Source organism: Notolepis coatsorum, assembly GCF_963971535.1.
Source record: "Notolepis coatsorum genome assembly, chromosome: 15".
Lineage (NCBI taxonomy): Eukaryota > Metazoa > Chordata > Actinopteri > Aulopiformes > Paralepididae > Notolepis > Notolepis coatsorum.
In genome coordinates, this window is record NC_140179.1 from 94,790,348 (window position 1) to 94,802,629 (window position 12,282).

At 42.3% G+C, this 12,282-nt stretch overlaps 1 protein-coding gene across 1 annotated transcript in view; it reads left to right on the forward strand.

Annotated features, from left to right (window-relative positions):
• cacna1c (calcium channel, voltage-dependent, L type, alpha 1C subunit) overlaps positions 1 to 12,282 on the forward strand; it is a gene marked incomplete at both ends in the record, with an annotated part of 188,360 nt that overhangs the window by 8,187 nt on the left and 167,891 nt on the right. The window contains 1 exon segment of the mRNA XM_084331098.1: positions 2,798 to 2,997. Coding sequence (XP_084187224.1) covers positions 2,798 to 2,997 — 200 coding nt within the window.

Consider the following 12,282-nt stretch of genomic DNA (forward strand, 5'->3'; position numbering starts at 1 on the left):
TTATCAGCTTATAATACGCATTGCGGAGCTTGTAGTGCGGTGAAATACCGCAAACATCAACATGCGCTGACTGTGTGACAGTGTAGTGACAATTTCCATTGACCAATCAATGGTCTGTAGTATCGGGTTGCATTGTGGGTAGGGTGTTTTGTACCTACCACATTAGCCATAGCTACATTAGCTGGAGGGCTGGAGCTGCTCCACACGGGGCCAGTGAAAGTGGAAAAAGGTCAACAGAGAGGAAGATTTCGGCATTGGCATAGCAAGGTAGTTGAAAAGCCCCATTACTAACCTCTAGGGCTGTCCCCGACTAAGGATTTGGATGGTCGACTATGATAGGCCAAAATTTGGCATTAGTCGACTATTGGTCGACTAATAAATTTCTTTTTTTTTAAACAAAGAAAAAGTATAATATATTTAAAATATATATATATATATTTATTTTTTGTATCATTCCATTTGGGCTGTGGGGGTTCTTAATGTCTGAAGGAGTCGACTGAAGGCTTCTTGTCCTCTGCAAAAGCATGCAATTGGTCCACTGATGGATACATCTTGATATTTGTCTAGTCTGTGTTCATTAGACGGGTGAAATCCTCTTTCAGTGCCTCTGTGCCTGTTTTCTTAGGCAGTTAGCCTCTGGTATGTGTGCCATTAGCGTTAGCCACACTTCTAGGCCTCTTTTCTTTTGGAAAGAATGATAAATATATATATATATATAATTAGACTTTTTTTTTTATTCGACTAAGAGGTTGGCAGTCGACTACGGCTCCTTTTGACCGATTAGTCGACTAATCGACTAATAGGGGTCAGCCCTACTACAGGTAACCTCAGAACGCAGACAATCACATACTTCTCACTCACTTGCTCACTCACTCACTCAGACACACAAACTGTCTCTGTAGGACACAGGTCCAGTAAGTGGTTATACTGCACCCACACTGTGGCAATGTGGTAATTAGACTGATAGATGGGTAGAAGCATCTTAGTTCACGGAGAATGATTATTCCGAATACATACTGTATTCCCCTGAAAACACCACTGTCATCAATGATCAGCCATTATCAATCAGCAATACTGCTGTATAAGACACTGGTGAAAATCAATGCCGTGTGCATTTTATGATCCGCATTTTTGTCTGTTTTAATGACACCTGTTGGTGATAAGCGATCATTGCAGGTGTGTTGCACTGTATTGATTTGCACTGTATTGTATTGATTTGCTTCCCATCTTGAAAATTCATCCTGAGTTAGTCTTCTGTTTATTCCAAACAAATGGTTTGTTGCCGCTGGTGATGTAAAACGTGTCGCTTCCTGTCTGCCGGGTGATTTTGCCGGGAATGTGCTGCCAGACGCCGCTGTTTAGAACCGCCAAGAACATTCATGAACAGGTTATAGGTAGAATCACTGTTGCGTTATATCAACTGGCGGTAGAGAATAGCAAAAAAAAAAAAACATGTATTTTTATGAACATGTTTGAGATTATTACTTTAAATAAACTCGGTCTTTAAAAATCACAGTGTATATTTGACTCTTTGAAGTACATTTGAAACCCTAATACACTCGTGGCCTCTTATAGAGTCAAACATACACTGTGCGATTTACATTTTAGTACCATTGTAACAGTGCACCAGTGAATCGTTTAACTTGAACTTGAACCGCGGCAAGTAGGAGTGATTTAAACAATCATTTTAATAGGTGTAAGTGACAACTATGAATTATTTAACAGATCAGTGAAATGGCCAGAGCTAAACGTACTGTGGTCTACTGCTATAGGCTTCCACTTACTGACCTCGTGGGGGAAATTAGATGAAAGTGCATTGGATTGGCTCCATTAGTGGACCAGCCACCTTGGGAATTAACTTTGATGTAACCAAGACCTTGCGGTCTGTAGCTAATGGAGAGAGAGGTTGGCTTTGTTGAGAGCAGACAACAAGGCGAGACAAAAGTAAGCATAACAAATCAATTAAAACATGTACAACTTGATTGACAATGGTCAAGGTTTTAAATTATTTAAAATTTTAAAACAGACCAAGTTAACTTTGTGATCAGAAAACCTTTGTTTTAATAGACCAAATCAACGTCTTGCAATCAGAGAACCTTGGTTGTAATAGACCACGTTAACTTCTTGTTATCAGAGAAACATTGCCGCTTTAAAGTGTTAATCCGGAAGACCGCCTGTTTGGTGTATTTGGCGACACCTGTGGTGACTGGTGGTAACATCCGTGTGTTTTTCAAACTGCAGATACAATAGTTCCATCCCCTCCATAGTTCCATCCCCAGATACAATAGTTCCATCCCCTCCACCTGCTTGTCTACGGCCGGGTCTCCTGCTGTGTAATTTGCTAAGAGCGCACACGTCGTTTTCTGTGCGAGCATTATATTTGTGTGTATTTGGTTGGAATGGCTGACCAGGCCACCAACAATGGAGAATAGTTTACGGAGAAGCGCTTACAGAGCAGGAAAACATTGAATGTGTTGTTCTTTAATATAATAATCTTAAGGACGAACACTTTAGATCAATTGTTTCCGATTTTTGATTGCTGATTGTTGTTAATGATTATTATGTTTTAGTTTTTTTTGGGTTGATAACGAAGATCGACAACGATACATTTGAGATGATGCACCGGGTTATGGCATTTACGAGCTTGTAGCTTCAGCCCTAACCTTTTCGGCCAACTTGTAATTTGATTTGTGTGTATGTGTGGTTTTTTTTTTGTACATGCTAAATGGCTCGAAATAAACGTAATTCATTTATTCACTTTAATAACAAACCCTCCTCCCCGCTGTTGTCCCATCAGGCCCCATTGCCGAGGACAAGCCGGCCCCTTGTGCTCCTACCGGGGCCAACGGCCGCGACTGCAGCCACAACAGCACCCTCTGCTGGATGGGCTGGGAGGGGCCCAACGAGGGCATCACCAACTTCGACAACTTTGCCTTCGCCATGCTGACCGTGTTCCAGTGCATCACTATGGAGGGCTGGACGGACGTACTGTACTGGGTGAGTCGGACACCAGTGTGTGTGTGTGCGTGTGCGTGTGTGTGTGTGTGTGTGTGTGTGTGTGTGTGTGCGTGCGTGCGTGCGTGTGTGTGTGTGTGTGTGTGTGTGTGTGTGTGTGTGTGTGTGTGTGTGTGTGTGTGTGTGTGTGTGTGTGTGTGCGTGCGTGCGTGCGTGTGTGTGTGTGTGTGTGTGTGTGTGTGTGTGTGTGTGTGTGTGTGTGTGCGTGTGTGTGCGTGTGTGTGTGTGTGTGTGTGTGTGTGCGTGTGTGTGTGTGTGTGTGTGTGTGCGTGAGCATGCACTATGTAAGGGATAATTTATAGCTACGAAGTCATTGTCGCAAAATAATTGACCGACACGGAGTTTAGCCGAGGTGTTCTTTAAACGTAGTGAAGGTAAATTATTTTGCGACAATGACCGAGTATAGCTATACATTATCCCGCTTATTACATGGCTAACTTACTAACAATAATACTTCATTTTACACCATCGACAAGACGAGATCAAATGCAGACGCAGTTCTGTTCCGTCGCTCCGCTGTCGCAGCCGGCAGTGTCTGATTGCACTGATGTCAGTGGGCTTGATTGCGAACAGCTGCGCACAGCGGTCATTATTGCTCGGCAGAGGTCCGTTATCGAGTAATAACGGACCTCTGACGAGCGCTATTGACCAATCACAATCAAGCATTTTGGCGAATGTTAAAACGCCATGTAATAATGGTGTTTAATGGGGATAGGTGTGTGGGCGGGGGGGGGGGGGGGGGGTATTGTGTGTGTGTATGTGTGTATGGTGGTTTGGGGGTGGATTGGTATGATTAACATAAATAACAGTTTTTTTTGTATCACTACGATGAAAATGAACACTGCGGTTCACATGTACAATGAAGAGATTTGTATTATTATTATTATTATTATTGATTTAAATGCTGTATACGGCTCCACACCCCTAGTGTATGCAGGTGGGGCTGGTAGTGGGAGTGTGGGTGGCGGAGAGGTTTGGGTGTTGATGCTTCATTTTCATTGGGGCGTGAGTGTGTCCGTCAGCACAATGCTTATCAGTGCCACATGAGTGCTTTTGAATATACAGTGGTTTCACACACAAACAATTGTTTTTTTTAACAAAAACAGTCTTCAGAAATACGAAGCACAAACACACCTTTTTCTGAAAAGTTTCATAAATGTAAATGTACAGACCCCCCCCCCCCCCCCTTTTTCTCTCTTATTTTACACCTGAGACACACACACATTATTTCTCTCTCGTTTACACTTGTACACAAACATGTGTACACACACACACACAAACATGCAACACACATACACACACACACACTCACACACACTCACACACACACTCACACACACACACATACACACAAACACACAGACATACATACACACGCGCGCACACACACACACACACACACACACACACATGCAACACACACACACACACACACACACACACACACACATGCAACACACACATACGCACAGCCCAACCAGCTCATATCTCAGACTAAATCGATCCTGACACTGTATATTTGAAGGGGCCAATTCACTCAGAACGTGTGTGGAATCCTAATGGTAGATTTCACACACACACACACACACACACACACACACACACACACACACACACACACACACACACACACACACACACACACACACACACACACACACACACACACACACACACACACACACACACACACACACACACACACACACACACACACACACACACACACACACACACACACACACACACACACACACACACAAGCAAATACACATACAATACAATTCCCCAACAGTGTTCAACAGCATTTTCCAGATAAATAAACCAGTAGATTAGCCCAAGGCAATGATATGTTAGAAGCAGTTGGACAGTCTCAGTGTCCTGCATGCTTCTTACATCATTACTTGATGACCAATTCAATTTGCTCTTTCACCGCATGAGTAAACATTCAAATGATACATTAAATACAGTGGTTATACATTGAAATTATCTTTAAATACAGTGGTTATACATTGAAATGATACATTAAATACAGTGGTTAAACATTCAAATGATCATTAAATACAGTGGTTAAACATTCAAATGATCATTAAATACAGTGGTTATACATTCAAATGATAATTAAATACAGTGGTTATACATCCAAATGATACATTAAATGCAGTCAATCAATCAATCAATCAATCAATCAATCAATAAAATGTATTTATATAGCATGTTTAAACATGACGCTTGTCAACCAAAGTGCTTCACATAGCTAAGCTAAGAACAAAGAAAAGTATAAAATAAACAGAAAAAAAAAACAATCAACGGATAGACAAAGGAAAAACAGAACAACACGTCAACAAGTACGGCAAGAGTCAAAGTGAGTCAGGGAAGGCCAGGCGATATAGGTGGGTTTTGAGTTTTGATTTAAAAGACTCGATGGAGGGGTCAGATTTAATGGATATGGGGATGCTGTTCCAGAGGTCAGGGGCTGCGACCGCAAAAGCACGTCCCCCCCTAGACTTGAAGTTAGACCTACGGGTGGTTAGGAGACCCTTATCAGCCGATCTGAGGGCCCTGGCGTTGGTATAGGGGGTGAGGAGGTCTGCTAGGTAAGCAGGGGCCTTACCATTTAGGGCTTTGTAAACCAATAAAAGGACCTTGAAGTCTATTCTAAAGCGCACCGGGAGCCAGTGGAGGGAGGAAAGTACAGGGGTGATGTGAGCTCTCTTCCGGGTACCTGTGAGCAGTCTAGCGGCAGCGTTTTGGGGGAGTTGTAGACGGGCTATGGTGGATTTATTAAGCCCCAGGTACAGGGAGTTACAGTAGTCTAAGCGTGAGGATATGAAGGCATGAATTACTCTTTCCAGGTCTGAGACTCTTTCCAGGTCTGAGGGGGAGAGAATGGCCCTGATCCTGGCTATGGACCGGAGCTGGAAAAAGCACCCCTTCACCACCGAGTTTACCTGCCTATTGAAGGAAGACTTGGGGTCAAAGAGCACGCCCAGGTTTTTAACAAAGGGCTTGACTAGGGGAGACAGGTTACCCAGGCTGCTGGCAATGACACTGGTTTGGTTCGGAGGGCTAAAAAGGAGGATTTCACACTTTGACTGATTGAGCTGTAGAAAATTGTGTGCCATCCAGCATTTGATGTCGTCTAGGCAGGAACGAAGACTGTCGAGATTGTTCATATTGTTGGGTTTCATGGGGAGATAGAGTGTCGTCAGCATAAAAATGGAAAGAGATGTTGTGTTTTTTAATGATCAGACCAAGGGGCAGCATGTATAGGGAGAATAGGATAGGGCCAAGGATGGAGCCTTGTGGAACCCCGCAAGAGAGGCAGAGGGGGAGGAGCAGTTTCCGATATTAATGGAGAAGCTTCTATCACTGAGGTAGGAGGTGAACCATGATAGGGCTGTGCCACTGACACCAACTGCCTGGTGAAGACGGTCAATGAGAATAGCATGGTCTATTGTATCAAAAGCTGCACTGAGGTCTAAGAGCATAAGGACAGCACAGTCCCGGTTGTCGGTAGTGAGGAGCAGGTCGTTGGTGACCTTAAGCAGGGCAGATTCTGTGCTGTGGTTGGCTCTGAAACCTGACTGAAATGTGTCCAGGATGTTATTCAAGTGCAGGTAGGGAGACAGTTGAGAGAGAATGGCCTTTTCAAGGACCTTTGATAGGAATGGGAGCTTGGAGATTGGCCTGTAATTATTGAGCTGGGTGGAGTCTAGGTTGCAGTCTAGGTACCAGTGACTAGGGAGGTGTTTATGATAGAGAGGATGCTGGGGCCAGTTGTGGGAAATACTTATTTGAGAAGAACAGAGGGAACTATGTCAAGGGGGGAGGTGGTTGGTTTCATGGCTGAGACTATATCTGTGAGAGTAGAGAGGGTGATGGGTTGAAAACAGGCCAGGGTGGATGAACAGGGCGGCGAGACATCTAAGCTACGTGTAGGTGGTGTGATGTTGTTTCTGATTACCTCAACTTTGTTTATGAAGAATTTTAAGAATTCCTCACATTTGGTTGGAGACACATCCAGGCTAGGTCTAGTGGGGGGGGGGGGGGGGCTGATGAAAGAGTTAATGGTGGCAAAGAGGGTCCTGGGGTTTTGAGAGTTTCGGATGAGGTCTGAGAAGTATGCGGCTCTCGCTGCTTTAACTGCTAACTTATATCTGATATGAGTGTCTCTAAGCATCGAGAGAGAGACATGGAGTCTATCATTTTTCCACTTACGCTCTGCTCTCCTGTACTCTCTCCTCTGGGCTCTGGTGGTGTCATTTAGCCACGGCTGGCCTTTAGACTTTGTTTGTTTTTTTAGTCTAAGGGGGGCTACTGAGTCCAGAATGGAGAGGCAGGTGGAATTAAACAGGGATGTGAGTTCATCTATGTTAAGGTGGGAGCGAAAGGCTTCAATAGTACAGATGTTAGGGGCAGCTAGGAAGGCGGACGAAAACGTACTGGTTGTTAAGGGGTTAATGCTGCGGGAGGGACGCCCAGGGGAGGGGGATTTGCCTGGGGGGCGAGAGAGAGAGGAGGTGAACATTACGGCATAGTGATCAGAGGAGCATGCATTTTCATCAATATTCACATTTGACACTGAGAAGTGGTTATACATTGAAATTATACATTAAATACAGTGATTATACATTCAAATTATACATTAAATACAGTGGTACATGATACAAGCCATAACACAACACACCACAATGCAACACACCGCAATGCAACACACCGCAATGCAACACACCGCAATGCAACACACCGCAATGCAACACACCACAATGCAACACACCACAATGCAATGGTTTGAAATAAAAAACTATTGAATCTCAACACAATATTGATAGATAATACATGATAATACCTGGGCCCTATTCCCCGTACCTGGTTCAACTAAGTCGATCAAAAGTCCCATTAGCCAGATTAAATTAACCCGATGAATAAATCCAGGCTTTCCCTGTTCCTCGAAGGCGGTTTCACTCTCGCTAATTTGATCCAGACTTGATACTCAGGATAATTGTGCGCAGCCGCGTCACCTGAAAAGACAGCAGGTGTCGATCGCAGAAATCCTGATTTTCTAACGGCATTGATTGATTGATTGATTGATTGAAAACTTTATAACAGATTGCAGAAGGCGGCCGGGTGGCGCAGCGGACATTGTGCTCGTCACCAACGCAAGAGACACCGGGTTCAAATCCGGCTGTCGGTGTTGCCTCCGGCTTGGGCCGGCCGTCATACTAACTCAATTGGCAGAGTTAGCGGGTGGAAGTCGATGGGTGGTAATCTGGACGTTGTGGCCAGCAACTCCTACAGGTTGGTTGGGGGACGCCTGCACAGCAGAGACAGGAAATAGCGGGGGTAGTGTGAGCCTCCCACACGTTACACCTCGCCAATGAGAGTCCGCGCTGGCAGGTGAAAAGATGTGACAGGCTGCCTCCTCGTGTACCGGAGGGGACACGTGATGCAAGGCTTCTATCCTCCCTATGACCGACCTGTGGGGGGCATATGCGAGCAATGTTCAAGACAGGTGAGGGGAGAATTGGAAACAGCAAAATTGGGATGGGAGAAAAAATTTAAAAATAAGGAGTACAAAGTGGATAAAAAAAGAAAATAACAGATTGCAGAATGGGTACAATACAGTACGGCTCAATAGTCTCGCCGACAAGTTAAATGCATATCTATAGGCACATTTTAAGTCCCTCATTACCCCAATCAATCAAATTATATTTCTTTAAATGTGCCTGCTGGCAGTAGGCTTAATGGAATGAATAATCCAATGAGATCTTGCTAATGAAAATAATTAGTTCAACTCTTTCAGAATAAGTAGATAAAAACAATCTAATTGATACGAATTAATAGATACTTATGAGGATATCTGTACTGTATGCGCTCGGCTTAGTTATCATGTACTTTATATATAAATACATGGTTCCCAAAGTTTTCAAGGTGCGACCCCCGAAATAACGTGTCAGAGAGTCTTGGAGGGAGGCTATACAGTTTCACTATTAATCAGGTTTTAATCTGTTTCGGACATCATCCATACATGGATTGAATTGATTAACCTTTGGTTTATACCAGTGACACCTCATGTTCATCATCAGATAACAGTGCTTGAACAGATAAATGCATTTTCTAAAATTCATTCATCAAAACGTCAAAGGCTCATGCAATTTCTCAAGTCACGTCCACGTCATCAAATCCGTCAAACAGCGTATCTCCTCAGACATTTGAATCCCAGTTACAATATCACAATAACGTGTGAGTGACAGTGATATAATTCAACAATCCACAGATTCAGATTCCTCATAATTCATATCCACAATCCACGCATAAAGACGCTTCAATTTATGCTTGAATGAAACACAATTCGGGCGCTCCGTTAAGCAAATACATCCACAGCGAAGAATATGAAACAAATCAGAGTCAAACGCCCGATAGGTTTCATTCATTAAAAATATCCCCACGGGATTCACATTTGCAATGCTCCGTTATTAAAATAACCACATAGTGTGTGTCGCGACTCGCGAGCGCCGTATCTGTATAACTATGACGTGCATTATTTAGGACAAAGTAAATCCATAGGCTGAATATGATTTATTATCAGAATTTTAGGTCTATCATTTTACATTTCAAAAGCCCCCTCTAGAAAAACGAAGCACAAAAAACGTTCTCAAACTTTCTGATCTGTTGCCATAGTGATTTAGACAATCGCACGTCGGGGAACCGAAATATCTGGCTTATGTCAAGTTATCCTGAAAATTATCCGGCTAACTCAGTTAGCCAGGTACGAGGAACAGGGCCCTGAGCTCCAAACATGTGTTGATACATAATAAATGATAATATCAGATAATACCCAATAATACATGATACTAATGAATAATACATGATTATACATGATAATACATGATAGTCTTGGTTTCCCCATGGCATTGTAACATCAAGATTTGTGACGTTAATATAATTTTCAAAAGCTCCAGTTTTTCTGAGCCTTGTATCCTAACTTGGGTATTTTGAAGGCAACGCGAAAAACCCATTTATTCAAAACATGCCACTCGGTCAGACCAGCCTCCAATGTCTATATTTTCAGAAGGAATATTGAAGGAGAATTAACAATTGTCTAGACCTATTTGATTGTAATTCATGGTCATTCCTCCTGGGCTTAGAGGCAGCAGAGCTTCTGCAATACACCAAGCACAGGGTAAACAGAGGGATTGTAACACAGGTGCCTCTGTCAGCAGTGCTGTAGTAGTGAAGTCATTGAGATAATGAACTCCCTTTACTGCTCACACTATCGCCAATAACCACCAATATTTATATATATATATATATATATAAATTAAATAAAGTAACCTTTCCAGAATAGTTTTTTTTGTGTACTATTTCTTCAAAATACCTCAAATGTACACAAGGCAATTGAAATGTGTAATGTTCCACATGTCCCTCCTGATTACATACTGTATATTTATACACACAGTCCCACACATTATAGATTTCTTCAGAGAGGTCGGAGTGCAGGGTCGCCCGCAGTGGACCGCTCCTGGGGCAGTTTTGTGGTTCAACGCATTGAACTGGAATAAACCCTCATATCATAGTGTTGCACATGGTGTCACATAAACATTCACTTTATTCACTTCACAGACATTTTATTCTATGACAAGCAATCTGAACAATCTCAGTTTATAATTCTGATTATTCAACACTGAAGTGAACGGGCAATTCCACATCCAAGGCCCCTCGTTGCATTAAACTCGACCAATATGGTGAATAAGGTGAATTGTGTTCCGTCTTAAAAAGCACTCATGCAGCACTGATTGACTGTATAAATCTACTGATTGACTGTATAAATGATTGACTGTATAAATCTACTGATTGACTGTATAAATCTACTGATTGACTGTATAAATCTACTGATTGACTGTAGAGGTCTATTGATTGACTGTAGAGCTCTATTGATTGACTGTAGAGCTCTATTGATTGACTGTAAAGCTCTACTTATTGACTAAATTATTAAATTTATAAAAATAGTCTTGCTTTTATTGATGAACGCATGAATGAATAAATTATTGAAATGAGAAAATGTACTAATAATTCTATTTATATGCTTAAACATGTTCGAAAGATGGAAAATTCATGCACAAAAACGTTCCAGCACAAATGTTGATGGCATTGATGATGATGATGGTGTTGGTGTTGTTGTTGTTGTTGTTGTTGATGATGACGAAGATGGCGATGATGATGACGACGATGATGATGATGATGATGATGATGATGATGATGATGATGATGGCGATGATGATGATGATGACGATGATGATGATGTGTTCTTGTCATGTGAACCCTGTCATGGTGGCCAGTATAGACGGTTTCACTGGGATTCTGTTGCCAGGGGAACAATCTGGACCCAAGTGTATTTCAGTAAACAGGACACTGCTACAGGAAATACACTTGGCTCCGTTTACAATGTTTATATTGTCAAGTTGAAGCCGCCTACAACGTGAAATAGTGTAATAGGGTGTGCATGTACGTGCGCATGTGTAAGTAAGTGTGTGGTGTTTTGTATGTAGAGTGGCTTACTAGCTCTGCACCCCTTATCTTCCTATCCCTCTATGTCTACACACACACACACACACACACACACACACACACACACACACACACACACACACACACACGCACATACACACACACACACACACACACACACACACACACACACATACACACACACACGCACAACCACACACACATGCACACTGCACACACAATGAGTGCTAATTTAAGTCATATAATAAAGTCATAATTTCAAGTTTAAAAAGACCAAATGGATGACAATAAAATAAAAAATAAAACTAGAAAAGGTTTGAAGATTTTATTTCAGTTCAGGGATTCTTCATCACATTACGTTTTATTGGAGTCATGAACAGACTTTAAAACCAACGAGCCTCATTAAGCAAAGACATAACACTAGCAGTAACACATGTGTACAGAAAGCAATTATCTGTGCTGTGTGGTAATTCATCAAGTGGAAATGCTAACAAATTGATTTGGGAAAGCCTTTGTTTTAGAATAAAAGAAAACAACATTTCAGCTCAATATGAAACAGTCATGGGCGTCATTTGTCATGCACGTTTCATTAGCTTTGCCTTTCAGCAGGTTCGAGTGTTTTGTACATACACAAATATTGATACATGAGGCACAATGTCTCAGCGAGCTACTAGGATACAATAGAGCTTTTGTCTTCTCTCTCTCTCTCTCTCTGTTTCTCTTCTGTTGTCTCCC